This window comes from Geotrypetes seraphini, chromosome 9, assembly GCF_902459505.1.
Source record: "Geotrypetes seraphini chromosome 9, aGeoSer1.1, whole genome shotgun sequence".
Taxonomy (NCBI): domain Eukaryota; kingdom Metazoa; phylum Chordata; class Amphibia; order Gymnophiona; family Dermophiidae; genus Geotrypetes; species Geotrypetes seraphini.
In genome coordinates this window covers 83,530,975-83,549,763 of record NC_047092.1, presented here as the reverse complement: position 1 = coordinate 83,549,763, position 18,789 = coordinate 83,530,975, and the positions used below count along the sequence as shown (strand labels likewise).

The following is an 18,789-nucleotide window of genomic DNA, read 5'->3' as shown; positions in this document are numbered from 1 at the left end:
TAATTTGGAAACCACTGGATGAGCAGATAGGGTTTTCCCTTCGATAGTCTGATGAAAAGCAGCAATTGCACTAAGTTGGACTCGAATGGATGTAGACTTTAGACCAGAGGTAGATAAGTGCAAAAGATAATCTAAGATGGAAGACAAGGAGGAATCTTGAGGCTCCTTGTTCTGAGAGATGCACAATAGAGAATGACACGGTGACAAAATTCATCACCGTTCCCGTCCCCGTGGATAACCGCGGGAAATAATCCCATGTCATTTTCTAGTGTCTATTTCAACCTCAGTCCTTCTACACCAGCATTCTTCAAAGCAAAGCTTGTGGGTCAGTGATTGTGGCCATTCATACTCTGATTCTTCCCTCTCTCTTTAAAGAATGACATGAAGATGGTTTCCCGCGGTTATCCGCGGGGACGGGAACGAAGATGAATTTTGTCACCGTGTCATTCTCTAATGCACAACGCAGAAAATTTAGTCCATTTTTGGTGTTAGCATTGTCGAGTGGCAGGCTTTCTGGAAGCCTCTAATATGTCTCGAACAGGCTGATAAAACTGAAGAGGAGTTATGTTGAGAGGTACTAAGCTGTCAGGTGTAGAAACTGCAGGTTAGGATGAATTAGAGACCCTTGACTCTGTGTAAGCAGAGATGGAAAAACTGGTAGAAGGTATGGCTCCCTGCTGCTGAGTTGAAGTAGAAGGGAGTACCAAGGTTGCCTCGGCCACCAAGGAGCTATCAGAATCATGATGGCATGATCGGTCTTGAGCTTGACAAGAGTCTTGAGAATGAGAGGGAATGGAGAAAATGCATAGAGGAAGAGATTCACCCATTCCAGTAGAAAAGCATCTACCTCGAAGCGATGAGGAGAGTATATCCTGGAGCAGAACTGAGGCAGTTTGTGGTTGTGGGGAGATGCAAAGAGATCTATCTGAGGAGTTCCCCATTGAGAAAAAATGTCATGAAGAGGCGAGGAATTGAGTGTCCATTCATGAGGTTGCAGAATGTAGATAGCTTTCAGGAAGGCGTTGTGAAGGATTGCCCAATCCCAAACCTTCAGAGCTTCTTGGCAAAAAGGAAGAGATCCTGTTCCTCCCTGTTTGTTGACATAGTACATGGCGATTTGGTTGTCCATCCGAATGAGGACTACCTGGTCATGAAGAAGATGTTGAAAAGCTTCGAGAGCATTGAAGATCGATCTGAGTTCCAACAGATTGATGTGACACTGACGATCCATGCTGGTCCAGTGGCCTTGAGTACGGAGACCATCGAGGTGAGCCCCCCAAGTGAAGGTCGAGGAATCTGTCATTTGGACCTTCTGATGAGGGGGTGTCTGAAACAGTAAATCTCTGGAGAGATTGGAAGAGAGCATCCACCATCGGAGAGACTGTCTCAACGAAAGAGTGACTATAATTTGTCGAGAGAGTGGTTCGCAAGCCTGTCTCCACTGAGATGCCAGGGTCCACTGAGGAATTCTGAGGTGAAGTCTGGCAAAAGGAGTCACGTGAACTGTCGAGGCCATGTGACCTAGGAGAACCATCATGTGTCTTGCTGAAAGTGAAGAAAGGGAAGACACTTTGTGACACAGGTGAAGAAGAGCATCCAGATGCTGCTGAGGAAGGAATGCTCTGAGCTGGATAGTGTCCAGGATAGCTCCAATGAACAGTAGATGGCTGAAGGTGGGATTTGGGGAAATTGATTTTGAATCCCAAGCTTTGTAGGAACCACGTAGTCCGTTGGGTCGCAACAATAACCCCCTGAGATGTTGAATCTTTGATGAGCCAGTCGTCCAGATAGGGGAATACCAGAAGACCATGGTTCCTTAGAGCTGCAGCTGCTACCACCACTAGGCACTTGGTGAACACTCTGGGAGATGATGCCAGGCCGAATGGTAGCACTCTGTATTGAAAATGCAGATTCCCCACCTGAAATCTGAGGTACTGATGGGAGGCTGGATGAATGGGGATGTGAGTGTAAGCCTCCTTGAGATCCAGAGAACATAACCAATCGTTCTGATCTAGAAGAGGATAAAGGGATGCCAGGGACAACATGCAAAATTTTTTTTGACCAAAAATTTGTTGAGAGCCCTGAGATCCAGTATGGGCCGCAGATTGCCCGTCTTCTTCGGAACTAGGAAATAACGTGAGTAAAACCTCCTGCTCTGCTGTTCCAAGGGAACTTCCTTGATGGCACGGAGATGAAGCAGAGCTTGAGCTTCCTGAAGAAGAAGGGCAGTCTGGGATGGATTGACAGGATACTCTCTTGGAGGAAGCTCTGGTGGAATCTGAGTGAAATGAAGAGAGTATCCCTCTCTGATTATTGACAGCACCCAGAGGTCAGATGTAATGGTCTCCCATCGATGGTATAAAATGATGGAGACGACCTCCTCTGGGAAGAGGGGAAGACAGAGGCAGAACAATGGAGGTAATGCTCTGTATGAGACAGTCAAAAAGGCTGAGAAGCCTTGGGTGTAGCAGAAGGCTGAGGTTTCTGTTGCTTCTGCTGTTGTTTCTTGGGAGGTGCTCGAGTGTAAGGAGCTGCCCTTGGAGGAGAACACCTCTGATAGAATGGAAGAGGTCGAGTAGGTTTTGCAGGTGCTGGCTTAGGCTTTGGTCTGACAATAGAAACAAAGGATTTTTCATGTTCAGACAACTTGGTGGCGGCCTCTATGGATTCATCAAAGAGGTCATTGCCCTCACAAGGAATATTAGTCAGACGATCTTGAAGATTGGGATCCATATCAATGGTGTGAAACCAGGCCAGACGGCGCATCGCTACTGAGAATGCAGTGACCCTTGAGGAAAGTTCAAAGGCATCATATGATGAATGAAGAAGATGTAACCTGAGTTGTGCCAAGGTAGCAGTGAGTTGTTGAAACTCCAAAAGTCTATGCTGACCAAGGTCTTCAGAAAAACCAGGGAGATTATCAATCAAGTACTTGAAATAAGTAGTGAAAATGAAGTTATAATTCAAAAACCCTGGAGGCCATCATCTAATTTTGATAAAGACGATGGTCAAACTTGTCCATGGTCCTTCCCTCTCTTCCAGGAGGTACGGTGGCATAAACCCTGCAAGGATGAGTCCTTTTCAATAAAGATTCCACAAGAAGGGATTGATGAGATAGTTGTGAATTCTGAAAGCCCTTGCAATGTAAAGTTCTATACCTCGATTCCAACTTGCCTGGAACAACAGGAATAGCATAAGCATCTCAAGGTTTCGTTTGAAAATTTGAGACAGAAGTCTATTAAGAGGAAGCTTTAGAGACTTTGTAGGAGGTCAAGGCATACCCATTTCCTCTAAATATTCCTTAGAATACTTCGAACCAGCATCTAATTTAAGATCCAGGACCTCAGCCATCTGACAAAGGAAGGAGGAAAAGGATACTTGGTCTGCCAGAGCATGGCCTCAAGGGTGTAGCAGAAGAGTCCATTCTGAAAATCTTCTCCACTTGAACCCACTGACGTTTGAGGGCTCGAGATTGAAGAGTAGCACAGCGAATGCACGACTCCGGGCAATGGTCAGGCCCCAGGCACTGAAGACACCAGCGGTGTGGGTCAGTGAGGGAGATCGCATGCTAGCACTAGCTACACTTCTTGAAGCCCATGACTGGCCGAGATATAGAAGGGAAGATAGCCGCCAAAAAATTTGTGTGGCAGGCCCCGCCAAAATGAAAAATAAAACTTTTTTTTTTTTTTTAAAGAACGAAAAGAAAAATACAGCGATCCGGTAATAAAGAAAATAAAACACGAACCACGGTGAAGAGAAGGCACAAAGCGAACTAAGTTTAGTGCAGAGCGTCAAAGATGGAGTTCTTAGCTCCGCGGAAAACTGAGAACTGAGGAGATGCGCCCTATGCTGGGCAGGAAGGCAATCACGCATGCGCGGTGCGGCAGACTCAAACCTTCGGAGTTTCTACAAACAAGTCTGCTTGCGAGGTGTCCGCATCCGAGCTCTGTGGATGACATCACCTACATGTGAGAATAGGCTGCCTGATTGTCCTGGGATAACATATCTTACAGCAGTCAGGCAAAGTTCAATCAAGCTTCTCCCCAAGTCCCCTCCCCATCACACCTCCCCCTTCCCAAATGCCCCCAATAGCTGAGGCTTATATATCTTTGTCCTCTTTTCCAGAGAAAGGAAAATGGTAAAACCAGAGGTCATAATTTGAGGTTGAGGGGTGGTAGATTCAGGGGCAATGTTAGGAAATTCTACTTTACCGAGAGGGTGGTGGATGCCTGGAATGCGCTCCCGAGAGAGGTGGTGGAGAGTAAAACTGTGACTGAGTTCAAAGAAGCGTGGGATGAACACAGAAGATTTAGAATCAGAAAATAATATTAAAGATTGAACTAGGCCAGTTACTGGGCAGACTTGTACGGTCTGCGTCTATGTATGGCCGTTTGGAGGAGGGCTTCAATGGCTGGGAGGGTGTAGATGGGCTGGAGTAAGTCTTAACAGAGATTTTAGCAGTTGGAACTCAAGCACAGTACCAGGTAAAGCTTTGGAATCTCGCCCAGAAATAGCTAAGAAGAAAAAAAAAAAAATTTAAATTGAATCAGGTTGGGCAGACTGGATGGACCATTCGGGTCTTTATCTGCCGTCATCTACTATGTTACTATGTTATTATAAACTAACATTAGTCATAACTTTAAAAGTTTACGAGACTGAAAAAAACTAATAACAGATCTGAAATCAGCATGAAGAACTGATTTAGAAAAATGTGCTGTGCTGTCAGATGATTTCCCTCCCCCCCCCCCCCATTTTTTTTGTTACCTTATGAAATTTATTCCCATCTTTGCTGATATGGCTGCAAGTCTCACAGAACTGTTAAAGAACTCAAATTGTGGTAGAACCAAGAAGCAGACTAGGCTAAGAAATCCTTATGCAGTTTGCCCATCTTAAAGAGCATGAATTTTAGTTTTGATTTCATCTTACAAACTGATGCCTCGGCGGTGGGCTTAGGGGCAAAGCAAAATGAAGATAATCACCAGGTGTTTTATCTGAGCCACAAATTTACTACAATGGAACAGCAATATTCAACAATGGAGAAAGTGCCTAGCAGTAAAATGGGGAATTGAGTCCCTATGCTACTATCTTCTCGGTAGACATTAATACACTGGTCACTGATCATGCAACACTGAAATGAAGAACAATAACATGACTAATGCTCTAGCACTTCAATCTTCAAGTGCATAATTTTACAGTGGAATACAGGGCTGACAAAGCCCACTGCAATGCGGACTTTCTATCCCAAGAAGGGGGGCCAGTCAGTATTGAGTCTTAAGCTCTTCTGTATATGCTACAGGGAGAAGGTATATGATGTGGTGTACGTCTCATTAGGGTTGTTCAGAAAAACGTAAAGTTGGAAAAATTGCACAAATTGAAGTTTTTCCCATGAATTTGATTGTTCTTGATCAGAATGTTTTTTAATTTAATTTTTTAAAGCTCATCCTAGGGTCCCTCTAAGACACTGATTACATAAAACTCTGGGTTTTTTAAAATTTATTATTATTTTTGCTTAATGGAGCAAATTTCTTGGTATTATAGCTATAACTTATATGCTTTCACACTCAGCAATGATACATTGATAAAAGGGCATTTTGGGGCTTGATTCTGTATAGGACACCCGGTCTCAGCAGCCGCCTAAGTGGCTTTTGAGAATTGCACCCGGGCGTCCTATACAGAATTACCTAACACCCCGATTATCTAACTGGAATCCATGTCACAGACACCATTTACAGAATTGCGTTGCAGCTGAGCAGATCGCGGCAAGGGAATCTCCCTGACGAGATCAGCTGAGAGGCAGCAGCAGGGAACCCCCAAACCCCACCGTATGTTGGCTGGCAGGAGGGATGCCCAATCTCTCCTGCCACAAACCCTAAACAATCCCTGGCAGGAGGGATACTAACTCCCTCCTGCTGGTACCCCCAACATCCCTGGCAGAAGAGATGCCTACACCCTCTTGCCAGCACCCCCCAACATCCCTGTAAGGACGGATACCCACTCCCATAGGAGGGGTCTTAGAGATCTGGCCAATCGGAGTCTTAGGCCATTCCCAGGGGTGGGGCGTGGGCGGGGCAGGGCCAGGAGGCCCAGTGTACTTGTGTGCCTAGGGGCCCTCGAAGAATTAATCCTGCCCTGCAAATAATAAATCTTAAATGAAATCCAGTTATATTAACCCCTACATATTCCATGTATTAGTAATGAGGACTGGAAGGTCTGCTTTTAGAATACCCTACTTCAGATAATGTTAAACCTCAACAGTGTCAAACACTAAGCCAGAAGCCTCAAAGTCATTTTATGGCTTTGATGCAAAAGCGTATACTTTTTTACTTACGCTTCTCGTGGCCCTTCCTGTAAGAGATCAAAGACTTGGCGTGGGTTCAAGTACCACATGAACATCTGCAGAATTTTGGTACCCTGCAAAAATAACAGAGCAGTATGTGTCCATATTATAGTATAATGAGTTCAAATTATTCAGATAAAAAATATGATGGATACAATATTTGTGAAGTTGACCAGATTTAAGAAATAAGATTCAGTTCACACAGGCATAAGACAGTTTGCATAAAGCAGACTTAGTGGATACCTCAATGAGGAAGCACTCTTCAAGACCAGAGCACTTCAATCAATGATCTTATAATCAAGATACTCAAAAAAAACTTTTAAAAATAAATCCAGAAATGTAAGACTTTTTGAAGTTAAAATGATCAGTTACTTTGAAAATTATAAAAAGGGCTTAAAAATCTAGGCTACCACATTTTGAGTGAAAACAAACAGTACGAGGGATTTCTTAAAGGTTCTCAGCCCAGTCAACAAAGTCAGGACATTCTCCATCGAGGGCTATACACTTAGTCCAGCAATTTTTGACTTTTTTCATTCCATATTTTTCCAATGGAACAAAAAAAGTTGGAAATTACTGGACTAAGTGTAGAGCCTTCCTCAGAGACTACCCCAACTTTGTTGGTTGGGCTGAGAACTTTTCAGCAGCCCCTCGTATTTGTTATCTTTTGAACACTTAATCCCCTTTCCCCAATCTTCCTCTAACCCAGATACACATACTCACTCATTTTCTCTCTCTCTCTCTCTCTCTCTCTTTCCCCTTCAGACTATCTTTGGAATGGTAGTGGTAGAGTTGCAGTGCAACAATATAATAATGGGTGGTTTCAATTACCCCAACGTTGACTGGTTAAATGTTACATCGGGGAGTGCTAGGGAGATAAAATTTCTAAACGTCATAAATGACTGCTTCTTGGAGCAACTGGTCCAGGAACTGACAAGAGGGGGAACTGTTTTAGATTTGGTCCTTAGTGGAATGCAAGGCACAGTATAGGAGTTAACTGTGTTGGGTCCGCTGATACAGAAATGATGTCGCAAAAGAAATCTACTGTAGAGGCATTTAATTTTCGAAAGGGCAACTATGAGAAAAAGAGAAAAATTGTTAAAAAGAAGCTAAAAGGATCAGTTGCAAAGGTTAGGACTGTAAACCAGGCGTGGATGTTATTTAAAGATATCATAGTAAAAGCCCAGATCATATGTATTCCACATATCAGCAAAGGTGGAAAGAAGAGAAAATGAGACCCGGCATGGTTAAAAGGTGAAGTGAAAGAGGCTATTAGAGCCAAAAAAACATCCTTTAAAGAATGGAAAAAGGTTCCAAATGAAGAAAATAAAAAGAGACACAAGCACTGGCAAGTTAAATGCAAAGCATTAATAAAGAAAGCTAACAAAGAATATGAAGAGAAACTTGCAAAAGAGGCAAAAACTCATAACAATTTTTTTTAGGTACATTAGAAGCAGAAAACCTGTAAAGGAATTTGTAGGACCATTAGATGATCAAGGAGCATAAGGGGCACTCAGGGAGGATAAGGCCATAGCAGAGAAATTGAAGAAGATATAAAAGTTCTACCTGAACTGGAAATAGTTTTCAAAGGTGAAGAGGAAGAAGAACTGAAAGAAATCTCGGTGAATCTGGAAGATATACTAAGCCAAATCGACAAGTTAAGAAGTGATAAATCACCTGGACTGGATGGTATACATCCCAGGGTACTAAACGAACTCAAAAATGAAATTGCTGACCTACTGTTAGTGATATGTAACCTGTCACTAAAATCATCTGTAGTACCCGAAGATTGGAGGGTGCAAATGTTACACCAATTTTTTTAAATGGTTCCAGGGGAGATCTGAAAAATTACAGATCAGTAAGCCTGACTTCAGTGCCGTGCAAAATTGTGGAAACAATTATAAAACATAATGGAGCGCGTGGATGAACATAATAGTATACGTAGATGAACATGATTTAATAAGTCAGAGTCAGCATGGGTTCAGCTGAGGGAGATTTTGCCTCACCAATTTGCTTGACTTCTTTGAAGGTGTGAAAAAAACATGTGGATAAAGGTGAGCTGGTTGATGTAGTGTATCTAGATTTTCAGAAAGCTTTTCACAAAGTTCCTCATAAGAGGCTCCTGAGAAAATTAAAGAGTCATGGGATAGGTGACAAAGTTCAGTTGTGGATCAGGAATTATTGAATAGAAAATAGAAGGTATGGTTAAATGGAGAGTAAACAGTACAGTGCCGCAGGGATCTGTACTGGGACCGGTGCTATTTAACTTATTTATAAATGATCTGGAAACTGGAATGATGAGTGAGGTGATTAAATATGCAGATGACACTAAACTGTTCAAAGTTGTTAGAATGTATGCAGATTGTGAAATTGCAGACAGACCTTAGGAAATTGGAAGACTGGGAGTCCAAGTGGCAGATGAAATTTAATGTGAACAAATGCAAAGTGATGCACATTGGGAAGAATAACCCAAATCAAAGTTAATGGATACTAGGGTCCACCTTGTGGGTTAGTGCCCAAGAAAAGGATCTGGGTGTCATTGTAGACAATATGATGAAACCTTCCATCCAATGTGCGGCAGCAGCCAAAAAAGCAAACAAGATGCTAGGAATTATTTATTAAAAAAGAGATGGTTAACAAGACTAAGAATGTTATTATGCTTCTGTCTCACTCCATGGTGTGGTCTCACCTGGAATATTGCGTTCAATTCTGGTCTCCTTATCTCAAGAAAGATATAGCAGCACTAGAAAAGGTTCAAAGAAGAGGTACCAAGATGATAAAGGGAATGGAACTCCTCTCATATGAGGAAAGACTAAAAAGGTTAGAGCTCTTCAGCTTGGAAAAGAGACAGCTGAGGAAGACATGATTGAAGTCTACAAAATCCTGAGTGGAGTAGAATGGGTACAAGTGGATCGATTTTTCACTCTGTCAAAAATTGCAAAGACTAGGAGACACTTGATGAAGATACAGGGAAATACTTTTAAAACCAATAGGAGGAAATATTTTTTCACTCAGAGAATAATTAAGCTCGGGAATGCATTGCCAGAGGTTGCTGTAAGAGTGGATAGCATAGCTGGTTTTAAGGGTTTGGACAATTTCCTGGAGGAAAAGTCCATAGTCTGTTATTGAGAAAAACATGGGGGGAGCCACTGCTTGCCCTGGATTGGTAGAACGGAATATTGCTACTCTTTGGGTTTTGGCCAGGTACCCTAGGCAAATCATTTAATCCTCTATTGCCCCAGGTACAAAATAAGTACCTGTATATATATATCTGTATTTTCTAGAATTGACATTTTTGCTCATTCTGTCCTGGCCTGGCCAAAAGGTTTTGTCACAACAGGTGAACGGATCAAGTTCTAAAGAACAACTTAGAGACCTGCAAGCCCAATAGAAATGCATATAGGAGAGGAGTGTAGCTGTATGATATGCTGAATTTTGGTATTTTATTTCTTCTATCTTCATTTGTTTTTTACATATACAGTCATGTGAAAAATTAGGACACCCTATGAAATATTCAGTTCTTTCTTTAGAAATGTTCACATATCGATGTCAAATCTTTTTTTTTTATTTATCTCTGGAAAAGAAAGTAATGTACAACAGTGGTTCCCAACCCTGTCCTGGAGGACCCCAAGGCCAGTCGGGTTTTCAGGATAGCCCTAATGAATATGCATGAGAGAGATCTACATATAATGGAGGTGACAAGCATGCAAATCTGCTTCATGCATATTCATTAGGGCTATCCTGAAAATCCGATTGGCCTGGGGGTCCTCCAGGACAGGGTTGGGAACCACTGCTGTACAGTAATTGAAGGTAAACAACAAAAATTTTCCTTCATTTACTCATGGAACAAAAGATATCCACACCCTATACCCTCATAGCTAGTGTTACTCCCTTTGGCTGAAATAACTGCAGTGAGACACTTCTTATAGCCATCTACCAGTCTCTGACATTGGTCTGAGGAAAGTTTGGCTCACTCCACAATGCAGAATTATTTCAGCTGTGAGATGTTTGAGGGATTTCTTGCATGTACAGCCCATTTCAAATCACCCACAGCATCTCAATGGGATTAAGATCAGAGCTTTGACTCGGCCACTCCATTTCTTAGTTTTCAGCCAGTCCTTGGTAGATTTACTGGTATGTTTGGTGTCATTGTCATGTTGTAGGGTCTAGTTCTGCTTCAGCTTTAATTTTCTTACAGATGGTCTCTCATGTTCCTCAAACACCTGATACACGGTAGAATTCATAGTGGATTCTATGATGGTGAGCTGGCCAGGTCCTGCTGCAGCAAAGCATCCCCAAACCATGATACTTCCACCTCCATGCTTCACAGTTAATATGAGGTTCTTTTCCTGAAATGCTGTATTTGGTGTATGCCATGCAAGGTAAAGAGTAAATTTTTCTAAATAGACTGGTGGACAAAATCTATTGCATAAACATCCTTTTATTCATACAATGGTTTAATGACTTTTATTCATCCAATAGCTCAATAATTTGACATGTACATGTTTCGTCCACAAAGGCCTGCTTCAGGAGTCTTGAAAGTCTTCTAGGCATCATTCTGTCAAATGATGTTTTAAATGAACTTTCAAGTCGTTAATATAGAATGGAGTCTTCTGAGAAAAGTGTAGGAGCCAAAAAGTATCATGGGCGTTCTCATATGTTGTTATTTAAGCCATTGCCTTTCTGTAGCTTCATTATTTTCTCTGGGAAGAAGTTGTTGAATTCTTTACTGATTAGGGAACATATTTGTTGGTGATTTTTTTCCGTTCCCCCCCCCCCCCTCCCAATAAACTATACACTACCTGGTATAGGGCTTTTGTGGAGTTTCTGGTTTCAAGGATCTTTTTTGAGTGCAATTTTTTCTTTTCTTCAGAGCGGCATAGACATGGCTTTAAACTGAGGAGAAGGGGAAAGCCGATAGTCTATCTGACCTCGACACATCGGACCAAAGTATCGAACAAGGATACTGAACCAGGCAATTGCAAAAGAGGGCTCGGGACTTAGTGTGAACTTTTGGAAAAAGGACCCAAGGACGCAATGCAGGAGACCATAGCACAAATGGACCTAGCAAAAAGGACTAAGAGAGAACAATAGGAGCCAGAGGGGCATCCAAACATGGGGAAGCAGGCTGAGGATGGGATAGATACATCACAGGATGAGGATGAACGAAACAAGGCTCAGGGGCTGGCAAACCATGAGGGGGTCGGCAGTAACGCCAAACCACGAGGAAGATCAGCGAGGAAGACAAACAACCGGGACTTAAATTGCCTATACACTAATGCTAGGAGCCTAAGAGCCAAAATGGGAGAGCTGGAAGTCATAGCCAGTAAAAAAGACCTGGACATAATTGGAGTCACAGAAACATGGTGGACTGATGACAACAAATGGGATGTGGTCCTACCAGGGTATAAACTCTATAGGAGAGACAGGACACACAAGAAGGGTGGAGGAATAGCGATATATATAAAGGACTCCATTCCCTCAACCAGGATGGAAACAACAGTAAGGGCGGACGGCTTGGAATCACAATGGATTAAGCTACAAGGGGGAACTGGAGCAGACATCAAACTGGGACTGTACTATCGCCCGCCTGGACAATCGGAAACAATCGACCAGGACCTGGAGCAGAGCAGAGCAGAGCAGAAGCTGCGAATTACAGACCAGTGAGTCTCACATCAATAGTGTGTAAAATCATGGAAACTCTACTTAAAGGTAAATTAGACACGATTTTGGATAAGGGGAATCTAAGGGATCCCTGTCAACATGGATTCACTAGGGGCAGGTCATGCCAATCCAATCTTATCAGCTTCTTTGATTGGGTGACAGGAAAGCTAGACTCGGGAGAGTCTCTGGACATAGTGTACTTGGATTTCAGTAAAGCTTTTGACAGTGTCCCACACCGTAGACTATTAAACAAGATGAAATCGATGGGGTTAGGTGAGAAACTAACTGCATGGGTTAATGATTGGCTGAGTGGAAGACTTCAGAGGGTGGTGGTCAACGGCACCCTCTCTGAGACATCGGAGCTGACTAGCGGAGTGCCGCAGGGCTCAGTCCTGGGACCATCCCTTTTCATAAGGGACTTAACCCAAGGTCTTCAGGGTAAAGTAGCACTGTTTGCCGCCGCCACCAAACTGTGTAATATAGTAAGGGAAAGCAATCTCAAGGATAGTATGACGCAGGATCTGATCACGTTGGAAAACTGGTCCTCGACATGGCAGCTGGGCTTCAACGCTAAGAAGTGTAAGGTCATGCATCTCGGCAGCAGAAATCCATGCAGAACATACACCTTGAATGGAGAGACACTAGCTAGGACTTCAGAAGAACGGGACTTGGGAGTAATCATCAGTGCAGACATGAAGGCTGCCAAACAAGTAGAGAAGGCCTCATCCAAGGCAAGGCAAATGATGGGATATATCAATAGAAGCTTCGTCAGCCGCAAACCTGAAGTCATAATGCCACTTTACAGAACCACGGTGAGACCTCATCTGGAATATTGTGTGCAATTCTGGAGGCCACATTACCGTAAAGATGTGCTTCGAGCTGAGTCGGTCCAGCGGATGGCCACTAGGATGGTCTCCGGACTCAAGGGTCTCTCATACGAGGAAAGACAGGGCAAATTGCAGCTCTATACTCTAGAGGAGCGCAGGGAAAGGGGTGACATGATTGAGACGTTTAAGTACGTCACAGATCGTGTCGAGGTATTCTTTCCCAAGGGACCCTCGGTCACAAGGGGGCACCCGCTCAAACTCAGAGGAGGGAAATTTAGTGGTGACACCAGGAAGTATTTCTTCACAGAAAGGGTAGTAGATCACTGAAACAAACTTCCGGTGCAGGTGATCAAGGCCACCAGCGTGCTCGACTTTAAGAATAAATGGGACATCCACGTGGGATCTCTACGAGGGTCGAGTTAAGGAACTAGGTCATTAGCACTCAGACTTAACGAGGTGGGTCAGTAGAGTGGGCAGACTTGATGGGCTGTGGCCCTTTTCTGCCGTCATCTTTCTATGTTTCTATGTTTCTATGGAGGCTGAACTAAGGCAGGAATGCAAAAGCGGAAGTGTGGTGGTGATGGGGGACTTCAACTACCCTGGGATAGACTGGAGCACTGGTCACTCAAACTGCACGAGGGAGACCAAATTCCTGGAGGCTATGAGGGACTGTTTCATGGATCAGCTGGTCATGGAACCAACACGGGGAGATGCTACTCTTGACCTAATCCTCAATGGGCTAGGGGGACCCGCAAAGGAGGTGGCAGTGCTAGCGCCGCTAGGAAACAGCGATCACAACATGATCCAGTGCAAGCTAGAAAATGGAGCATCAAAGGTGATAACAACTACAACAACAGCACTCAATTTCAGAAAAGGTAATTACAATGCCATGAGGAAAATGGTGGGAAAGAAACTCAGCGGCAACTCAGGGATGATGGAGACCGTAGAAAAAGCCTGGTCTCTATTCAAGGGCACGGTACACGAGGCACAAAACCGATACGTCCCCATGTTCAGGAAAGGGTGCAAAAAAAAACGAACAAAAAACCCAGTGTGGATAACAAATGCAGTGAAAAAGGCAATAAGTGACAAGAAAGCATCGTTCAGAAAATGGAAAAAGGACCAAACAGAGGACAACCAGAAGGAGCACAAAAGACACTAAAGGGAATGTCATCGAGTGGTTAGGAAAGCAAAAAGAGAATATGAGGAGAGACTGGTGGGAGAAGCAACAAATTTCAAATCATTCTTCAGGTACGTAAAGGGGAAGAAACCGGCCAGGGAAGAAGTGGGACCATTGCATGATGGAGACAAGAAGGGAGTGGTAAAGGAGGAAAAAGAGATCGCTGATAGGTTAAATAAGTTTTTCTCGTCGGTCTTCACGAGAGAAGACACATCCAATATTCCAGAACCCGAGGAGATCATAAATGGGGATCAGGATGAAAAGCTGGTCCAACTAGAGGTAAGACAAGAGAATGTCCTCCGACAGATTGACAGACTAAAGAGCGACAAATCACCAGGTTCGGACGGCATCCACCCAAGGGTACTCAAAGAGCTAAGGAATGAAATAGCGGAACCACTTCGCCAAATATGTAACTTATCCTTAAAAACTGGGGAGATTCCGGAGGACTGGAAAATAGCAAATGTCACGCCCATCTTTAAGAAGGGTTCAAGAGGTGACCCGGGAAACTACAGGCCGGTGAGCTTGACCTCAGTTCCGGGAAAGATGATGGAAGCATTGGTTAAGGACAGCATCTGTGAACACATAGAAAACAATGGACAGCTGAAGGCGAGCCAGCACGGCTTCTGCAAAGGAAGGTCGTGCCTCACAAATTTACTGTACTTCTTTGAGGGAATAAACCACCAGATAGATAAAGGGGAATCCATAGACATCATTTACCTTGACTTCCAAAAAGCCTTCGACAAGGTACCCCATGAACGGCTGCTTAAGAAGCTGTGGAACCACGGGGTGCAAGGGGATGTCCACCGATGGATCAAAAACTGGCTGGCAGGCAGGAAACAGAGGGTTGGAGTAAAGGGCCATTACTCAAACTGGCTATGGGTCACGAGCAGAGTTCTGCAGGGGTCGGAGCTGGGACCGCTCCTGTTCAATATATTCATTAACGAGCTGGAGGCGGGAACAAAATGTGAGGTTATAAAATTTGCGGATGACACCAAACTCTGCAGCAGGATTGGAAACGTGTAAGACTGCGAGGACCTGCAAAGAGACCTAACAATACTGGAGGAGTGGGCAAAAAAGTGGCAGATGAGCTTTAACATAGAGAAATGCAAGGTCATACATGTAGGGAAAGAGAACCCAATGTTCAGCTACAAAATGGGGGGATCACTGCTAGGGGTAAGTAACCTTGAAAGAGACCTGGGGGTGATGGTAGACAAAACAATGAAGGCTTCAGCACAATGCGCGACGGCCACAAGGAAAGCAAATAAAATGTTGGGCATCATTAAGAAGGGTATCACAGCCAGGACGAAGGAAGTCATCATGCCACTGTATCGTGCAATGATGCGCCCGCATCTGGAGTACTGTGTCCAGTACTGGTCGCCGTACCTTAAGAAGGACATGGCAGGATCCAAGATGGCCGCTGCTATTATCTGACTGCTGTGAGGACGCCGTCGATAGTCACCATTATTCTTAAGATTCTTGGCTGAGAATGCCGAAAAGAAGGGGCAGAAGTGTCAGTGGAGCCTCCCGACGCTCGGTAGCCCCGTTGCCTGCTGTGGATGACATCTTTCGGCGCCTCTTGAACGAGCAGGATTCGTCGGGGAGTCGCCCGCTGGGAGCCCCGGCAGAGAGTAGTGCCGCGGGGTCTCCCCAAGGGCTCGATGTCACGCTGAGCCCCCACGTAAGGATGCCTTCAACCACTATCTCTGGGAGCCAGCTCACCGCGAGGAGAGAGCACACCCGAAGAGGAAGTGTTCTCTCCCCCAGAGGCCAGTCTGTCGGAGGGCTTGCTACCAAGAACAGCACAGAGTGATAGTCTCCTCTGGAAAGAACCAGCGATTGGGACAACATTGGCTGAAGAATCCCAGGACCCCAGTGAGGTAAATCAATTGACTGAACAACAACCATTAATGATACAAGCAACTTTTATTCCCCCTGTTAAGCCCTCTGAAGTCACTTTAGATTCTCTTTGGGACTTAATCATTAATTTAGGAAATTCCCTAAATTCGCAAGTAAAATATTTGGATCAAGAATTAAAAAACCAGAAAGAAGAAATTAATATCTTAAAGCAAGACATTGTATTGTTAAAGTCCGACATACAAGAGGAAAATAAGGACCTTAAAACAATTAAAAGTAATCAAGATTTATTTGTCAAAGATAATTTAATTATGAAAAAAAAATTGGAAGATATTGAAAATAAAACTTGGGCTAATAACTTGAGCTTAATTAATTTTCCAAAAATTTCATCGATTTCTCCATGAGAAATGATAAAGCGCTACTTTCTGGAGATATTAACAATACCTGAGGATTCTCTACCACCTCTTACAAGGGTATATTATTTGCCTACAAGAAATCAGGATCCCCAAAAGAAAGAAGATGAAGGAAAATCGCAGGAAGTACCCTTGGACGTTTCAATTTTACTGGAACAATCGGATAGAGAACTGGCTATTCCAGCCACTCTCTTACTGACTATAGCTTTGGCTCCAGATAAAGACTGGATCATTAAACTTTTCTTTAAAAATAGATCTAAGGACTTCCTGGGTTGTAATATTCAGATATTCCCTGATGTCTCGAGGGAGACTCAGAAGAGAAGAAGGGAATTTCTAATGCTGAAATCAGGTGTGACTCAGATTGGAGCTTTTTTCTTTCTTAGATATCCATGTAAATGTATCATTAGATACCGCTCCTTTAAATATGTATTTGTAGAACCGGCTCACTTGATTGCTTTTCTTTCTCTGAAGCGTCTTGAGTGTGAAATATCTCCTGTATCCAAGTGAAAATTAGCTCTGCATCAGCACAGATTAAGTGAAATTTCTTTGTAAAGTTATTCCTTAAATTTAATTACTCTTTTCGTAACCTTGGATCCAAATTGAGGACTAGTGTGTGATTAAGATGAGAAGTGTTTTCTCTTCTTTCCTTTTTTTTTTCTTGAAGTAAATTTAATTTTATGGTTTCTTGATCATACTTTCTGTACAAGGATGCTTGATAATAATGTAAAATCTTATAAATAAATAAATAAAAAAAGAAGGACATGGCAGTACTTGAGGGAGTCCAAAGAAGGGCGACTAAACTGATAAGGGGTATGGAAAACTTCTCATATGCTGACAGGTTGAAAAAGCTGGGGCTATTCTCCCTGGAAAAGCGGAGACTTAGAGGAGACATGATAGAAACCTTCAAAATCCTGAAGGGCATTGAAAAGGTAGACAGGGACAGATTCTTCACAATGTGGGGAACCACAAGTACAAGGGGGCACTCGGAGAAATTAAAGGGGGACAGGTTTAGAACAAACGTTAGGAAGTTCTTTTTTACCCAGAGGGTGGTGGACACATGGAACGTGCTTCCGGAGGCCATGATAAGCCAGAGGACGCTACAGGGCTTCAAGGAAGGTTTGGATAGGTTCCTAGAGGATAAGGGGATTGAGGGGTACAGATAGGAGTTGAGGTAGGTTATAGGAATAGTCAGGGACCACTGCACAGGTGATAGGCCTGATGGGCCGCTGTGGGAGCGGACCGCTGGGCGGGATGGACCTCTGGTCTGACCCAGCGGAGGCAACTTCTTATGTTCTTATCATCTTGATGTAAATTCTATTGACTCTAAGCCAGGTTTTTCAGGCTTCTTCATCTTCATCTGATTTCCTCTTTCCTTTCAATTTTTTTTTTTTTCACTCTTTTTAACTTCATGATTTCATCTGAAGGGATTAACCTATCCTTTCTTTTGTTTGTTTTTATTTTAATGGGGCTACCTCCTATAGTCTCACCTGTTCTATACGGTCTCTGATCTCGAGTTTTACTTCTTTGAGGTGTGTTTCCAGTCTGGTTTTTAATCCTCTCTCTATTTTGGTCTCATTCCAGAGGTTTTTGATTGTTTACTACTTTCTGGTTGTTTTATCCTGAAGCGTACTAAATGGTGGTCTGTCCATAACACTTTCATAGAGATGGGATTGCAGTCCCCTATATCTTTCAATAGTACATCTAATGTATGAGTTTTCTCCTTCAGTGTTTGGTGTAGTCCTAGACCTTTCAGCTGTTGGATGTTTTGTTGAGCTTATTGGCATGCAAGGTCGTCTACATGTAGATTAAAGTCACCACATACCCAGAATGAGGAGAATTTTAGATTGACTTCTGCAATGAGGTTCACAATGTTTTGCCATTCTTCTGTATCTAGATTGGGAATGACATATAACACCATTATGCCCATTGTGTTTGTGTTTCCTATTCTAAGAAATGGGGCCTATGGCTTGGCTGCCCTTGGCAGGCCCGCTCTTACTATCAGAAGCTAAGCAGAGTCAGACCTGACTAGTACCTGGATGGGAGACAACCTGGAAATACCAGATGCTGTAGGCTGAAGGACCCATGCTGGGCAGCAGCAACATAGTGGAGCCACACACTGTGCAGGAGAAGGCAATGGTAAACCATTCCTGTACTCTTCCTTGAAACAAAACAGGGAGGATTCCTCATTGTACAGGCAACCGTGGGTCAGTGGTCAACTCAAAGGCTTACACACACACACACACACACACTCTAAGAAGTAGATATTCTGTTCCTGCTGGCTAGGTAATTTTCATTTGTTGGAATCCCAGGTTGGATTTGTGTATTACTGTACTGCTACACCCCCTCCTCTCTTACCTATTCAGTTTTGGAGCATGATATGGTAGCCTGGTGAGCATGCTTCACTTATGACCCCACTGTTACTGTAAGCCAGGATTCTGTTACCACTAGGCAGTCTAGTGAGTGTTCCTTTATTAAGTCTGTGATCTGAGTTCCTGTCTTATTCATGGATCTTATGTTTAG

General features: G+C 43.4%; 1 protein-coding gene across 1 annotated transcript in view; it reads right to left on the bottom strand.

The window, feature by feature from the left end:
- DGKI (diacylglycerol kinase iota) overlaps positions 1-18,789 on the bottom strand; it is a 1,086,779-nt gene that overhangs the window by 566,444 nt on the left and 501,546 nt on the right. The window contains exon 12 of the mRNA XM_033957757.1: positions 6,329-6,411. Coding sequence (XP_033813648.1) covers positions 6,329-6,411 — 83 coding nt within the window. The remainder of the gene's footprint in view (positions 1-6,328; positions 6,412-18,789) is intronic.